The sequence below is a fragment of the Moschus berezovskii genome, chromosome 11, assembly GCF_049115385.1.
Source record: "Moschus berezovskii isolate FMDL1 chromosome 11, NW_MosBer_1.0, whole genome shotgun sequence".
Lineage (NCBI taxonomy): Eukaryota > Metazoa > Chordata > Mammalia > Artiodactyla > Moschidae > Moschus > Moschus berezovskii.
Window position 1 is genome coordinate 32,496,641 of NC_142470.1, and position 17,616 is coordinate 32,514,256.

General features: G+C 38.5%; 1 protein-coding gene across 11 annotated transcripts in view; it reads left to right on the forward strand.

Annotated features, from left to right (window-relative positions):
• The window catches only part of NCOA1 (nuclear receptor coactivator 1), a 216,191-nt gene extending 199,311 nt beyond the window's left edge, over positions 1–16,880 (forward strand). For 8 of the 11 annotated variants that reach the window (XM_088841224.1, XM_055399631.2, XM_055399630.2 and 5 more), the window contains 3 exons: positions 5,992–6,175; positions 10,639–10,728; positions 14,531–16,880. In XM_088841224.1, the coding sequence (XP_088697350.1) occupies positions 5,992–6,175; positions 10,639–10,728; positions 14,531–14,701 (445 nt within the window). In that variant the 3' untranslated portion in view covers positions 14,702–16,880. Of the gene's footprint in view, positions 1–5,991; positions 6,176–10,638; positions 10,729–14,388; positions 14,446–14,530 lie in introns of all 11 variants that reach the window. The other 3 variants (XM_055399635.2, XM_055399634.2, XM_055399633.2) reach the window with 3 other exon arrangements.
• The last annotated feature ends 736 nt before the right edge of the window (positions 16,881–17,616 follow it).

Here is a 17,616-nt window from a genome sequence, read left to right on the forward strand (position 1 = left end):
AATTTGGGTGTGTCTTGGTTCTAAATGACAGGGAAGCCGTTTGATCTGACAACATAATAAGTAAGGTAATTAATGTTGAAAACTTAAGACCATATTCTCTCAAAGTTCATTGAAAGGTGAGAGAGGAAACTTCCTGTTAGAGAACTGTGTAGCTCTCCGTGAGGACTGGTGTCAGCTAGGTAGAAATAGAACTGTCTGTGTGATGTGCAAGAACTTAGTCTCCTAGTGTGTTCTAATCCCAGCTTCTTGAACTCACTTTAGGTTCCATGGCCCATGATTATAATTACTCCCCAACAGGCGTTCTCAGTCCTCTTGCCCAGCTCTCCCTCCGTTGCACTTATGCCTAGCAAAATGTTCCCTAACGGAATCTAACTAAATGCTTGCTCCATACCTACGCCTGATCATTTAAATGTGCCTTGAGGGGAAAAAAACGCAGTAATGGTGACAGATCTGCTCACCTTTGCAGTTAAATTCCTTCCTCTCTTTCCATTCCCTATTGAATCTGTCAGGCTTTCATCCCAACCATTCCACCAAAAGTATTCTTATCAAAGTCCCTACTGTCCTTTAGAGTGCCAAATGCAGTGAGCATTGATAGCACTTGATGTATTCGAGCACTTAGTCTTTCTTGAAGCTCTTTCTTCATTTAGTTTGTGGAACAGCTTTCTCTCTTGAGAAGGGTGACTCTCCGCCTAATTCTCAGTCTCTTCTGCTGGGTCTTCCTCATCTCTCGGACCTCCGCTTTAGGGCCTCAGAGCTCATTGTAGGACCTCTTCCTCATATCTACTTCCTCCCTTGATTATATCTTCCAATCTTACTGATAATACATGCCTATCTCTATGTTTATGATTCCCAGATTTAGGTCTCTGGCCCAGATTTCTGTCCTAAACACTATACCATATATACAGCAGCCTAATGGACAGCTCCACTTAGAAGTCTAATAGGCATCTCAAACTTAACATGACAGTAACTAAAGTAATATTCTTCCCCAAACCTGCTCGACTTATACTTTTTTCACATCTCAGTAAACAGTTCCATTCTTCCAGTTATTCAGAAGAAAACCTTTTTTCTTTCTGTCACATCCCACATCCATCAGCAAATCACATCAGCTTCTTCTCAGCTCTTACTCTTTACCTGTCCCACTTGTACACTTCTGCGCAAGCCAGCATCATCCTTTTTCTGGACCACTGCAGTGACCTCCTGTCTTCCTGCTTCCACCCTTGCTCCACTACAGTTTCGTCTTCACATTGTGATGCTTTTAAAACGTAAGGTAAGATATCAGTCCTTTACTTCAAACGTGCCAGCCTATTCAAAATACAATGTAGGGCCTGTGACACCCTGCATAATCTTGCTCCTGGGTACCTCTCTGACCTCATCTGTATTCTCATCACTCACTCTGCCGTAGTGGCTTCTATTTATTCTTCTGTTCCTCAGATGTGCCAAGTACATTGCATACTCAGGCCTTTGCATTTTTAAATCCCTCTGCTGGAATCTTCTTCTCTCAGTAGCCACATGGTTTTCTCTCTCATGCTTCAAGTCTCACCTTATTAGACATAGATATTGAATGTCACCATTTTAGACTTCCCTTACCATCATTTCTAAACGCCATTTCCCACTGTTTGGTCCCTCCATTTCCTTCTTTATATCTCTTTATTATACTTAACATCTGACATATTGTGTGTTAGTCTCTTTATGATATGTCTCCTCCAACTGAAATATAAACCTCAGAAGAGCAAGGACTTTGTTTCTGTTTACTTCTGTATGCCCGTCCTTTAAGACACATGAGCCCTTAATATACATTTGTTGAAGAAATCAGTGCAGATTTCCTGTTCCTTGGTCATATTTTGGGTTCACATTCAAATATAGACTTGAGTTTTTGTTGTACTTTAACTGTTTCTGTGAACTTTGACTTTCTCAAATCATTTGAGAAAGAAAATAGTTATCACTAACTTTTCAAACATTCATACTTGCTTATTTAGTTCATATATAAAAGCTTATTAGTCAACACAGGCAGCGTATAGTTTGTGATCACTCACTGTCTCTTTTGCACAGTGCAAGATACCACAAGAAACTGGGGGAAACAGCCCTTGTTGTCAATTTACCTAGAGTGTAGTTAGTGACAGGAGTAGGTCAGAGAGAAATAAAACATGAAACAAAAACTCACTAAGCAGAATGATGTGATACAGTTTGGAGACAGTATAACTAACAGTGAATCTTTTTCTTTATCTCTTTGGTGGCAAGAGAAACAAAGGGTTAAACAAACCTATTTGTCCAGGCACTAGGGCAGTGTTTCTGTGTAACTCTAGTCACAAAGGAGAGTCTCAGGCCTTATTAGTATTTTAAAGATAAAGTCCTGTGGTTTAACCCTTTGTTTCTCAGACTTATTTGACCCAGAACTCCTTCCTCCCTGTTTGTTAATACCTGTAATATCTATGACACTTACTTTAGGCTGACTTTGTCATCTCTCCCCTCACCGCCCCACCCCCACCCCGCAATTTCAGTTCAGTTCAGTTCAGTTCAGTCGCTCAGTCGTGTCCGACTCTCCGCGACCCCATGAATCACAGCACGCCAGGCCTCCCTGTCCATCACCAACTCCCGGAGTTCACTCAAACTCATGTCCACAGAGTCCGTGATGCCATCCAGCCATCTCATTCTCCGTCGTCCCCTTCTCCTCCCGCCCCCAACCTTTCCCAGCATCAGAGTCTTTTCCAGTGAGTCAACTCGTCGCATGAGGTGGCCAAAGTATTGCAGTTTCAGCTTTAGCATCAGTCCCTCCAATGAACATCCAGGATTGATCTCCTCCAGAATGGACTGGTTGGATCTCCTTGCAGTATAAGGGACTCTCAAGAGTCTTCTCCAACACCACAGTTCAAAAGCATCGATTCTTCGGCAGTCAGCCTTCTTCACAGTCCAACTCTCACATCCATACATGACCACGGGAAAAACCATTGCCTTGACTAGACGGACCTTGGTCGGCAAAGTAATGTCTCTGCTTTTTAATATACTATCAAGGTTGGTCATAACTTTCCTTCCAAGGAGCAAGCGTCTTTTAATTTCATGGCTGCAATCAGCATCTGTAGTGATTTTGGAGCCCAAAAAAATAAAGTCTGACACTGTTTCCACTGTTTTTCCATCTATTTCCCATGAAGTGATGGGACCAGATGCCATGATCTTTGTTTTCTGAATGTTGAGCTTCAAGCCAACCTTTTCACTCTCCTCTTTCACTTTCATCAAGAGGCTTTTGAGTTCCTCTTCACTTTCTGCCATAAGGGTAGTGTCATCTGCATATCTGAGGTTATTGATATTTCTCCTGGCAATCTTGATTCCAGCTTGTGCTTCTTCCAGCCCAGCGTTCCTCATGATGTACTCTGCATATAAGTTAAATAAGCAAGGTGACAATATACAACCTTGACATACACCTTTTCCAATTTAGGGGCTGCCAAATACCTGGTGCTAGCTTAAGGAAACTGTGGTAACTGCCATGAGTCTAGTCAGGGATTAGGTGGGGGGAAGGGTCCAGGAAAGTGTGAGGAAAGGGTCCTCCATGCATTGGGCCTAAGGTGCCAGTGAACCCCACAATCCATTCCAGGCCGTGGAACAGTGATTAATGCTGCGAAAGGGCTTGGTCTTCTTTCTATGAGGGAAGAACCCAAAATGGAACTATTGGCAGGCTTAGTTTGAAAGAACTTAAGCTAATATATAGTCACAAATAGAAATTTGAAAAGAAATTAAATCCTAAACCTTTTTCACTAAGTATGACATCACTGCAGTCCTTGAAGCTTCTGCATGCATTAACTTACATAGCTCTGCGCCTCCACAGTGGTGATTTATGTATCAGTTGACAAATGAGCACTGTCTAAGGCAGAAATGTTCTCATTAGAAAATGGGCAGTAGACTAATAGGTTTTTTTTCCTAACCTTTAGTTGTGGGGACACTGTCTGACAAGCATACACACTGCAGACACTAATGGTCCACAGATGCATTATTGACCATTTCCTAGGCATATAATTTTCTTCGAGCATTTGTGTTTTATAATTACTTAGGGAAAATTCACTTCTTTTCTTTAGACATGACGAATAGGCTGTTTCTCAGCCTGTGAATTTCAGTATGATTACCTTAATTTACCGGAAGCTATAAATGTCAGTACATCCTGCTTTCCTCCAAAGAGCTAGCAAGGAATAGAAAAGCCATTGATGGAATCAATAATTTTTTAAATCAAATTCTTTAGAATTAATATTAAAATGGGTGGAATTTTACCAGCAGCTTATTGTTTAAAAATTGATAGATAATCATAAAACATTTGGTGTTTTGTAGAACTTAGCAAAGACACAAAGACACACATAAAAAAGAAAATTCATATTATTTTCCTTTAGATGTGTTTATCTGTATCACTATATCATTCAGATATAAAGTTTCAAATTCTACTTACTTGGAGTTTATTCTGTACTCTTCTGCCTACTAACAGAAACTGGTTTAACACATTGAGATCCTTGGTGTAACAACAGTCTCAACATTGGTGGTGAAGAAGGAAGTCTGTAAAACAGGCACTCTGAAAACCGTAATTATTGCTCTTGTATCTTGCTTCCTAGAAAAGACATGAAGCTATCTTCAGATCTGAGAAGACCATTGAAATCTTCAAAAGCATTTTGTTTTCCAAATAAAAATATCTGGTTATACACTTCTGATTTCCTCTTAGTTTATAACATATTGAAAGAGGCCAGAAGCTGAAAACTTGAGAAGTGACAATAAGCAGTAGGACACTGAATAAAGGCTTTCAAATTTTAATATGCATTTTTGACTCAATGGACATGGGTTTGGGTAGACTGCAGGAGTTGGTGATGGACAGGGAGACCTGGCGTGCTGCGGTTCATGGGATCACAAAGAGTCGGACATGACTGAGCAACTGAACTGAACTGAAGTTGTTAGAAATGCTTTTCCATACCTACCCCCAGAAAATATGATTCACTAGGAAGGGATGAGGCCTGAGAGTCTCAATTTTCAGTGAAGACCAGGGAATTCTCTTGCAGATTTTCTCTGGGCTACACTGCAAAAAACATTGGTATAGACGCAATGCGTGCGTGTCAAGTTGCTTCAATCATGTCCGACTCTTTGCAACCCTGTGGGCTGTAGCCTGCCAGCAGGGCTCCTCTGTCCGTGGGATTCTCAAGCAAGAATACCGGAATAGGTTGCTGTGGCCTTCTCCAGGGAATCTTCCTGACCCAGGGATCAAACCCTCGTCTCTATGTCTCCTGCATTGACAGGCCCTTTACCACTGGCGTCACCTGGGAAGCCTCATAAATACAGTAAAATCTACCAATGAAAGCATTCTGAACTTTATCAGTTGACAGCACTAATAACCCATGTCCCCAGTTATTCATTCATGATATATTACTGAGTGCCTGCTGCTGTGTGTCACTTGTTAACTAGAGACAAGGAATAAATGAAACAAAATACCATCACTCCCCTCAAGTTTTAAGTCTAAGGATATATACCCAATCACAGTATAAGAATACTACCTTTGAATCATTCATTCCTTTGTTAATTTATTCAGTGCATATTTATTGAAGATTGATACATATGCAAGGGACTTTGCTTAAAAAGGATATTCTCTGTTTAAGAAGATAAAATGATGTAATAAATTTTAGAATGATTTTGATGATTAAATTGGTAAACTTCAGTTATCTGCAAGATTTACTTAAGTGGAAAACCTTCTTGGTTATTCAGATAATTGAAGCTTAACAACTCTGATACTGGGCCAGATAATTGTAACAAAATGAGGTCTTTTTAGTTATTAAACCCCTTGGGTGGAGTTCAGAGTGCATCTGAATGGTTCTTAGTTTTTATATATTGTATAATATAAAGTCTTACATATCAGTTAAGAATGTAAAATATTTTCTTTGGAATCCTATATCTGATAATTTAGATAGAGTCCGGTCATATTATCCCCATATTCATGATCAGTGGATGTAATTGAGATTCTTTTTGAGTTAACAGTGTATTCAGTCAAGCTATACAGAACCAGCCCACGCCTGCACAGCCAGGAGTGTACAACAACATGAGCATCACGGTGTCCATGGCAGGTGGAAACACAAATGTTCAGAACATGAACCCAATGATGGGCCAGATGCAGATGAGCTCTTTGCAGATGCCAGGAATGAACACTGTGTGCCCTGAGCAGGTAAGTGGCGCAGCTGGCACGCTTGCTACCCACACACACCCGGCTCTATGTCACACCACATTGCAGTTCATTATTCCAGAGAAAATCAGTTATGTTCATACTTGCCCAAAGTAACCAAATTTCTTTTTCTTTCCCTATCTTTTTATAATTACTATTTATGAAGATAATTTTGACAGATCATGTAAAATTTAAGTCTCATGAGATTTTATTGTTTTAGATTTATTATAAAATAATACATGTATAATACATATTTTCTTCATTTTTGCCTTTCAATTCAACAAACTCAGTACTTACTATATACAAAGTTAGCTCTGTGGGAGACGGTATTAACAAGTTGGGAAGGTACAACCTGAGCAAAAGGTTAGTTGAATAATAGGACAAAACAGTTTTGTAGGAGATATATTTCTGTCAGATTAGGGGTATATACAGTTACCCACAGAGGATTTAAAAGACAAAGGGTCTGATTAGAAAAGTCTTCATCGAAAATTTGCCTAAAGGAAGAAATAGAAAAGAATATTCAAGATGAAAAATCTAATGAATGTTGAGGGGATGTATATATTCTAGTTAGAGCAGAATTTATATAGTAAACTTTTTAGGAGGTGTTGCAGGCTATCTAAATGTCCAGTTATCTTGGAGTCTCCTAAAGATTTTTAAGGAATGAATGATTAAATTCAAAGTGATATTTAAGAAGATCTTTGGGTAACTCTCTGTAATTACTATTCTATTAGCAACCACAAAGTAGACTGTGGTGACTATGCTATAGCCATATAGCCATAATTTATAGCAAGTCATAAAAACATGTAAACACTAATTACCTTTTCTTTAGAATTCCTTTTTGGTTTGATTTTTTTAAAAAAAAATCCCATTGTCCAGAGAAGTTAGCAGGGAAAAAAAAATACCAACAATCTAGTGATGTTATAACAGAATATAAGAACTAAATAGTATTGTTTCTTGTCCTTGTTATTATGTTTTTGGTTATTAGAATTATTCATTGTCTCTCATATATTAAGACAAAGTAATGAAAAATATAATGAATTAGGTAAAAGAATATTACATTTAAAATGTATTTCTTATATAGTTGGGTCTTGCTTTTTTATGCAGTTTGACAATCTCTGCCTTTTACCTGGAGTAGCTAGACCATTTATATTTAATGTGATTACTGATGTTGATACTGAAGATTTAAATCTTTCATCTTATTTGTTTTCTTTGTCCCATCTTGCCTTTTTTAGTGTAACTCCTTTGTTGCTTTATTAGCTATAAATAATTCCTGTTGTTTTAGTGGTTGCTTTAGAGTTTATAGTATACATCTTTGTCATCATCTGCCTTCAAATGCAATTATATCACCTCATATAAATACAAAAATCTCACAACAGTTTATTTCCATTTCTCCCTTACTATGCTATTGTTGTCATACATATCATGTCTGTCATGTCAGAACATTACCATATATATATTATATACCCTACAATATGTTGTTAGTATTTTTTACTTAAAAACTTTTAAACATTTATATTTTTTAAGGTTTAAGTAGGTAATTTTTATATTTCCTCATGTAGTTATTTCCAGTGTTCTTCACTTCTTGCTGTAGATCTAAATTTCCATCTGGTATCATTTTCCTTCCACCAGAAGATCTTCATTTAACATTTTTTATAGTACAGGTCTGCTGGTGGTGAATTCTTTCAGCTTTAATGTGTCTGAAAAGATGTTGTTTCACCTTCATCTTTGAAAATTCTTTTCCCTGAATTCTAGGTTGGTAGTTTTCAATACTTTAAAGACATTGCTCCACTGTATTTCTGATGAGGTATCTGCTATCACTTTTATCTTTGTTCCTTTGGACACGATTGATGTTTTTCCGTCTCTAGGTGCTTCTAAGAGTTACTCTCTTTACCACTGGTTTTAGATAATTTGATTATGATATGCCTTAGTGTGATTTTATTCATAGTTCTATGCTTGGGTTGGGGTTCAGTAATCTTGATTCACAGGTATATAATTTTCATCAAATCTGGGAAAGTATTGGCCATTATTTCTTCAGCTGTTTTTTTTCTGTCACCACCCCCCTTCTCTCCTTCAGAGACTTTAATTACACATATTGTAGGCCATCTGAAGTTACCCCACAGCTCACTGATTCTCTGGGTTTGGAGATTTTTAAGGGCATATGAGACCAGTCATTTTTTTTTTTTTATGTGTTTCATTTTGGATAAATTGTATTGCTATAATGTCAGATTCACTATTTTTTTCTTTTGCAATACCTGATCTGTCAATTTTATCTAGTGTATTTTTTATCTCAGACGTTGCTATTTTCATCTCTAGAAGTTCACTTTGAACGCCTTTTATATCTTCCATATCTCTAACTTGTTCAGTCTTAACACTGTTTTCTTGAATATGTGGAATATGGTTATTGTAATTGTTAATAGTCTTGTCACTTCTAGCATTTGCATTATTTGGGAGTTGGTTCCAGCTGACTGATTTTTTTTTTTTTTCGCTAAATTGTGGATCATTTTCTTGCTACTTTCTTTTTTTTTTCCATTATGGTTTATCACAGTTTATTTAATATAATTTCCTGTGCTATACAGTAAGACCTTGTTGTTTATCCATCCTATGTATAGTAATTTGCATCTGCTAATCCCAAACTCCCAGTCCTTCTCTCTCCTACCACCTCACCCCCTTAACAACCACAAATCTATTCTCTACCAATTTATGTTCCCACCAACAGTGCAAGAGGGTTCTCTTTTCTGTGCACACCCTCTTCAGCATTTATTATTTGTAGACTTCTTAATGATGGCCGTTCTGACCTGTGTGAGGTGGTACTTCATTATAGTTGTTTTTTTTGTTTCTGGGGGGGTTTTGGCTGTGGTATGTGGCATGCAGAATCTTAGTTCCCTGATCAGGGATCCAATTTGTGCCCTCTGCAGTGGAAGAACAGAGTCTTAACCACTGGAATGCCAGGGAAGTCCCCTCATTGTAGTTTTGATTTGCATTTTTCTAATCATCAGCACTGATGAACATCTTTTCATGTAACTGTTGGCCATCTGTATGTCTTCTTTCGAGAAATGTCTGTTTAGGTCTTCTGTCCATTTTTCGATTTGGTTGTTTGTTTTTTTTGTTATTGACTTGTATAAGCTGTTTGTATATTTTGGAAATTAAGCCTTTGTCAATTACATCATTTGCAGACATTTTTCTTCCAGTCCATAGGTTGTCTTTTAATTTTGTTTATAGTTTCCTTTACTGTACAAAAGCTTATAATTTGATTAACTCCTTTTTGTTTATTTTTGCTTTTTATTCTGTTATCTTGGAAGACTGACGTAAGAAAACATTGGTATGATTATGTCAGAGTCTGCTACTTTGCACACCTGGTAATTTTTTATTGGATGCCAGACATGCGAATTTTACCTTGTTTATGTTCCTATAAATATTGAGATTTCTTTTGGGAAATGTTTAAATTACCTGGAAATAAACAGTTTGAATTTTTTCAAGTCTTGCTTTTTTGTTTAGTAGAACTAGAACAATATTTAATGTAGGGCTAATTTTACCCTACCACTGAAGCAAAGCCATTCTAGTACACTACTTGATACTACCTGAATTATGATGTTTTTCACTCTGGCTGGTGGGATCAGGACCTATTCCCAACTCTGTGATCTTTGAGAATTATTCCATGTACATCTTTTCAGATTAATCTTTCCTCTGCTTTGGGGAGTTCCCTAAGATCCATTAATCATTAATGGAATCAACTGATCAGTACTAAGTTGCAGACTTGAGGGGACTCTGCAGATCTTTGGGGTTTTCTCTCTGTGCACTCTCTCATCTGATATTCTGCCCTATGAATTCTAGCTGTATCTTCTCATCTCAGTGAGACTTCCAGGCATTGTCTGGTTCCTTGTCCTCATACTGTCCTCAAATTCTCTGTAAGCGAGGGTCATGGTAGGACTCACCTCAATTGTTTCCCAATCCTTAGGAACAACTTTCCTTCATTGCCTTTGTCCAAGGTCTTGAATGTGTTTGTTTCATATGTTTTTGTCCAATTTTTTAGTTGATTCAGGCAGAGGATAAATCTGATCCCTGTTCCTGAATCTTACCTGGCGGTGAATGTGTTTTGCTAATTAACTTTTGTGAGTGTTGAATTAACTTTGTATTAAAGTTATCATGTATAAGAATATAAAGAAGAGTATACAACTAGATGAATTTTCATACACTGAACACGCCTTTATAACTGTCACCTAGATCAAGAAATAGAACATTACCAGCAGCACCGCAGAGGTTCTCCCCTTACACACTCCCTTACATCTCTCTCTACTCCTACGAAGGGAACCACTGTCCTGACTTCTGACAGCACAGTAAATTGCTAAGCTTGTTATTCCTGCTCTCTTCCCATTACTTTTCTGTCAGTGAGATTGTTCCTCATTGAGGAATTTGGTCTTCAGCTTAAACAACTAGCTTGTAATTTGGTTTTGTACTTCCTTTAATAGATAAATGATCCAGCACTGAGACACACAGGCCTCTACTGCAACCAGCTCTCATCCACTGACCTTCTCAAAACAGAAGCAGATGGAACCCAGGTCAGTAAGACAATTCTAAGCCCAGAGCTGTCAAATTTTATCTAGATACACAGGAAACTTTGTATAGCATCATGGTTGAGAATATGACCTTGAGAGTCAGAGCTGGGTGTGAGTCCTGGCTCTGCTCTTAGCCATGTCATCCTGGGCGTTTTAGGGAACTTTCCTGAGTTGCCGTGTAACCAGCAGAACTAACCTGCTCATAGGATTATGAGAGGGTTAAATGAGTTAAGCTTTCAGAATGTTTGTCAGGATAAGGGATCACAAATGGTGATCACTAATTTCTATTTGTAAGTAAACACATTGCTAAAACTTGTGTGTAATCAAAATACCTCAGAAGAGCTCAATAAATTCAGACAAAACGGAATGCATATTGTGTACTCTGCCTGATTTTAGAAGTTTGTTTCAGAACAATACAAATAACAGGGGTGGCCACTTTCCTATATTAACATAAATTAAGATTTTTAAAAAGTATATAGGCCTTATGCAAAGGTGGCAGAAACATGAACAAAGAAACATGAGACATGTTTGCTTATTAGGTGAACTGTGGTTAAGACATGAGGAAAGAAAGCTTATGATTTGCCAGGCATTGTGTTAGGCACTGTGTGCTTCATCTCATGTGAGCATCACTATAACCCTACGAAGGAGTCAGTTTCCCTTTTTTCTTGCACAGATGAAGAAACTGAACCTGAGATTTGACTATATAATTCACAGAAAAGAAAGTGGCAGAGCTGAGGTTCAAACCCAAGTCTTTCTAACACCAAAGTTCATGCTCTTTTTGCCGTACCACTTAGGGCCTGATAAAACATACAGACATGCACATGAATTATTACATAACCAAAGAAGGCAAACGCAAATTGATTACAAGTAACAAGACCTATAAGCATTTAAAGAAAGGAGACATTGTGTCAGAAGAGCATTTATATGGGAGATGGGACTGAACTGAACCTTGAAGGACAGTTAGCAGAGCAAGTGAATAGAATGGTACTGTGGGTTTTGGAGGCTGGGGAAGGAGGTGAGCTTGAAAGTCCAGGGGACTGGAAGTTAGAGGGCACAGAGACAGGGAAACAGTAATATCAGCATAGTCCTGGGAACCCACATCCTCTGAGAATAAAGGGTTTGTAATAAGAATTCATGGGAACTAAAAGTGGGAAAGTAGGTTGGGGCAAATTTCCAAGGGCCTTGAATGCTAAATTCTTAAGGGATTCAAATTCAGTCCTGCGAATGGAGCATCATTCCTGAAGAGGAACAGTGATGAAAGACCTAGTTTAGGCTTCATCTTAAAGGGGAGAAGGGGAAGAGCAGGAGCACTAGGCAACCAGCTCTGAAAGAGGAAAACCAGTTAGGGAACTGTGTTCATAGTTGGAGCCTCAGGAAATAGGATCTGAGTCCTGTGTGCTGTGTGAAGAGAGGCTTTTGTGCTGGGGAATTGAGGTCTTCATTCACTAGAAGTTTTTTAAAAGTCTCATACTTACAGAGACGTATACTGGGATGACTCAACAAATTACTTAAGACAAAACAACTGAGTTTCAAAGTTCCTAAGTCCTGGGACAGTATTTGAATTGAAGTAGAAACTGCATCAGAAGATCTTAAGAGATTGGGACTCAGCTCTCACATTACCCCTCTCACCTGGCAAATCATAAGCTTTGTTTTTTGTATTGCTTTGCCTGTCTGTGAAGGTATAGCAGTATCGGAAGTCCTTTGAGATCTGGTCTGAGGCACCATGATTAAGTAATAATTCAAAAATGCTGAAATATGTACTTTTGGGAGTTTGGTTTAATCTTTTCAATTTTTACAAGTTCTAAATAAGTGATCTTTTTTAATATAGCATTCTTTTTAAAGGAGCAGAATTTTCTCACGTTTGTTTTATTATGCCTTTATCAATAATTTTTTTGAGTTTAGAGGCACAAACACCTTATGTATTTCATATGTTGAAACATATAAACAAAATTCTGTGTTTTTTTTTTTTTAAATCAGCCATTGCCTAAATGCACTGTAATTTGTGTTTATGTTAAGTCTCAGTAGCAAAATCTTCTTTCTATAGTGGCTTATCATGAAATCTGTTTGCTCTAATGTTTTAGTACTTGCCAGACGAAAGGTGGGGAGTGAGTTAGATAGAAGTATAAAGATAGTTGTACAGAAAAGGAGAAAGGAAAGAAAAAGGAGAGAAGAACTAGGGGAAGATTCAGGGCTGTCTGCATTCGGAGAGCTGGGATGGGGAAAAGGAGAGAACAGGAACACAGGGGAATTGTTAACACAGAAAGAGATGAAGGCCAAGGTTGGAGCTCTAGAGGGAAAAGAGTAGGAATGAGAAATTACAGAGGACAAAGGTGGGTGGAGGGCACAGAGGCAGCTACAGAACAGACTCAGACAGAGAGCTGGTGTATGTTAGGTACGCAGGGAAGAGCCCCGAAAAAGAAGAAAGCCAAATGGGAGCCTATGGGAACAAGAAGCAAAGTTTGGGAAACTGGGGTAAAGAGGAGGATGAGAGAGAAACGACACTAATGAACATGGAGATTTAATCCATCAGACGCTAAAAACACTCGGCTCAGGAACCACCAGCATCATCCACGAGAGTGGAGTAGAGGTGAGAGTGAATCAAGTGAATCGTGAGGAGAGAACGTCAGGCATTAGACTGATGCAGAAATTGGACGGTCGGGAGATTTGACAGTTGGCCTGTTAAGGTTGATGGAAAGCAGCTTTTATTCAATTAGGATAGAAAAGTTTTCAGAAATGCTGAGTATGATTGGCATGAATTTAGTGATGAAAGACCCCCCAAAAAAATCTATCACTAATCTAAAATACTTGCTGAACCCATTAAACACGCACAAGTTTGCCAACTGTGGAGACAGATAGGTGCATTGGATGCCTTAGAAGGCATCTCCACTGTTGGTCTGGAACATTCACAGTGTGATACTGACCTCATCAGTTCTACAAGTGACTTTCTAATAATAAGGCTGGTTGGTAAAGACTAACTCTGGCTTTGTTTTCCTGATAGAAAATGTTGAAACTATGTAACCTTAGACTTTTTAAAGGAATACGTGCATTATTACTGAAAGTATTAAGCTCTTATGGAAAAACCGGAATGAACTTTTTGGCCAACCTGATAGTTAAAGGGAAAATTCACACTGTTCTCAGCTAGTAGTTTAGCGTTATTTTCAGCTCATGCGTTTGGATGGACTGTCTGTCAGGAAAAATAAGTTAAGTATAAAATTGTTCTACTAATATTTTGCCGTAATTCTAAAGGTAATATGTAAGATAGCTATGTAATAGTGTATTAGATACTACACAAATCCTCTGGACATTAATTTTGATAATACTCATGTCCTGTTACTGAGTTGTGGTGGTTTTTATTTTGCTAATACTGGGTTAAAGCCCTTAATTTTCTAACATCATAAGGTTTTTTTTACCCTCCTAAAGTCATCCATAGAATGCTTTTATAACCAGTTTTCCAAATAATATACCTATTTTTTAAACCCACCACTGGATACCCAGACTGAAACTGGGCTTTTCCCAATCTTGGCAATGTTAGCAATGATGCTCATTTTCAGTATTGATGGCAACCCTGTAGGAGGCTTGACCATTCCAATTTTGATTTTATTTTTAAAGTGTGAACTTTCCAGAACCCTGAGCAAAATGAGTGCAGCGATTTTCTTTTTGTAGGACAAGAAGACAGAAGAGTTCTTCTCTGTGGTGACTACAGACTAGAGGAATGCTCTAGTGAGTTTCCACTTCAAGTAGTACCCACTCATAAGCCGGGGGGGCAGACCCTTCTGTCTAAACACATCTTTTATTTGTGTTCCAGCAGGTGCAACAGGTTCAGGTGTTTGCTGACGTCCAGTGTACAGTGAATCTGGTAGGCGGGGACCCTTACCTGAACCAGCCTGGTCCACTGGGAACTCAAAAACCCACGGCAGGACCACAGACCCCCCAGGCCCAGCAGAAGAGCCTCCTTCAGCAGCTACTGACTGAATAACCACTTTTAAAGGAATGTGAAATTTAAATAATAGACCTACAGAGATATACAAATATATTATATATTTTTCTGAGATTTTTGATATCTCAATCTGCAGCCATTCTTCAGGTCCTAGCATTTGGAGCAAAATAAAAAGAAAAAAAAAGAAAAAAGTTCACTTTTGTTGGGAGATTGAGAGATGTTTTTGTTTATTCCTTTGTAAAGGCCTTGGATATTGATAAAATAACAAGGCAGAACAGTTGGACAATCTCTCTCTTGAGCCAAATTGAATTATTCTTATTTTTGTAATCAGTCATTGGCTTCTTATCTGGATGAAGACTTTTGGAGGAGAACCAGAAGGATGAGTTCTAAGGGGAAGATGCAGCTCCACTTCAGCTAGCTCAGTCCTGACCCTGCCAGGGAAGAAGGGCCCGGTGGGGCTTGGCCTGTGTTCGTCCACCAAAGGCTGTCACACGTCTGAATCAACAGCCCTCCCCTTCCCAACCAGGCAGCTTGTGTGTACAATCAGCTTCTTCTAGCAACTCTGTATCTGTTGGCTTCGAGAGAATATTTTGTTTCCACATATGTACCCCTCTCCTTTTTTTAAAGATGGATTTAAACCAAGATGCCTCCAGGAACGAGGACGAAATGAATATATTCACAGAGGAATCCAAAAAAAAAAATAATTTTGGGGGAAAATGCAATAATTTTTGATGAGATGGGTGAAGGACAAGAAGTGAGTTATGTCAGTTATTGTAGATACAATCCTCTGATTTAAATCTGGAAGAAAAAAAAGGCAGCCTGTTCTTTCTGCTTTAATTGTATTAACAGCTGAGGTTAGCTAAAGTTATTTAAAATAAAATTAAATTTATGAATCAAGTAGCTTATTTTTCCCTTTAAATCTCACTGTAAATATATTTGATTTCTTATAGAAATTGATTTTCTTCTGTTTAATTTTATGGTTTTTATTATCATACTTTTGATTTTTCTAAATTTCTGTGTGTGGAAATATAACATTGATCGAATTGCAGTTACCTTTGACTAGTAATATTTCATTATTTTAATAACCATGGCGCCACATATGTATTTACTTTGGGTTTCAAATCAAAATGTCACTGCCAGAAAGAGCCGTTCCAAACGAATCTAGCGCCTCCTGCCCCGGCGTGTCCCTGGGATCAGCTGACTTGAGAGTGGTGCAAGGAATTCTCACCAGAAGTGCACAGACCACTTGTACAGAGAAAAAAGTAATACTCAAAGGAAAAACCTTCTTCTTTTTTTTTTAGATTGACTTTGGGAATTTGAATTCTCATCAGTGCAAATATAAATCTCTCTATCCTGCTCCGAGGCTATTGGCACTGCATCTTCCCTTTGTGTCTTGTCACTCTACCACGTCTTGTCTCATCCTGGCCTCGGAGTCAAGGACCCAGTGAACTGACTTTCTAGTTCTTGAAGTTCCAACTGAAAGGCCAGGAAAGACTGAAAAAGGGATTGTGGAAGAAGCAAAGGTAGACCCCCCGTCCCTCACCTTTACTGCCTGTGAACGATGACAACATCTGACATTGTGCACCAGCTACCTCTGCTTCCATGGCAGAGAAAAGGCCATAACAACTAACAATGGAAGAGGAGCACGGACTCAGACATCAAGGAAGAAGCCATTTTCCCAGGTCCTCTTTTCTGCATCTCATCACCCTTAGTTACGAGTAACATTGAACAGCATCTATTCGGAACCTATACTGAATAAAAAGATTGATGGAAGGGCTCAAGTGGGTAGCAACAATGAAACAGAAACAGGACACTCAGTTACAAACATTCTTTTAGTTTTTCAGAAAAATGCATCCCTGATTTCATTCATTCCCAGCTTGAAAGCCCAGCCATATTACTCTATTCCCTCTCAAACTGTTCTAGGAGGTCATTTCCGTTTTGTTTGTGATACTTAGATGTGCAGACTTCAGGAAGTTCACCTTTAACTTCAGCATTCCAGATGAAGTTTCCTGACTCAGTGCTTTTTGCATAAGGAACTAAAATAAAAAAAAAATGGTAAGGAAAATTGGAGATGCTAACATCCTCCCCCATCCCCAACTGCACCTTAAAGTATGCATGTCACCTTCAAGGTTTTATAATTGCACTGTTTGTTTTATGTATGTACAGATTAAAATTATTGCTACATTTGAGGAAAATAAAATTGCTTGCTTCTGTGTAATTCCTGTCATTCCACAGGAAATTCACTTTTCCAGCTACTGAATCGATGAGTTGCCTCTTCTTTTACAGGGAGGAAAAGAAGCCTACATCGTGCAGAAATTGTCGAAACCCAAAATGACTAATGATAACTAAAGGATAATAAAAAAGGATCCCTGAAGCCAAAGCTCCCCAGAGTCACCCTAATAAGAACCAGCCCAGTGAAATTTGAGAAGGTCCCAGTGATAGGAGGCTGTAAGGAAGTTCTAACTCTGGCCACTTGTCTGATGATTAAATGCTGTAGTCCTGCTGTTTCTTGACCCAGGAAATCTGGTCCAGGCAGCACTGCTTGGCCATGAGATAATCTCCTTATCACAGTCATTTGTGTTTACAGACAGACATTTATTATTATTAACACAGATTTTGAAGCTTACTTGAGGCTCCTTCTTGGTAATGCATTTTATGAAAATCAGGCCCTATTTCTTGTTTGTCTTTAAGGCAACCAAATCTACCAACACTTGGCCACCCAGAGCCAGTGGGGTAAGGAGGGTGAGCAAATGTGATTTTAGAGGGAAGAGAGGGGGTCTGTCACACACATACTTTCACACATAACCACACACAGATTTTGGAGCTGTTGTCTGAAGTCATACTTTTGGGGGAGCAAAGCCTTTTTTCCAAAAATCAGGATAAGGTGGGAACAAAAAGGATATTTCTCTTAGATGAAGCTGAACATTGATTTAAATTTATCTTAAGGTAGGGGC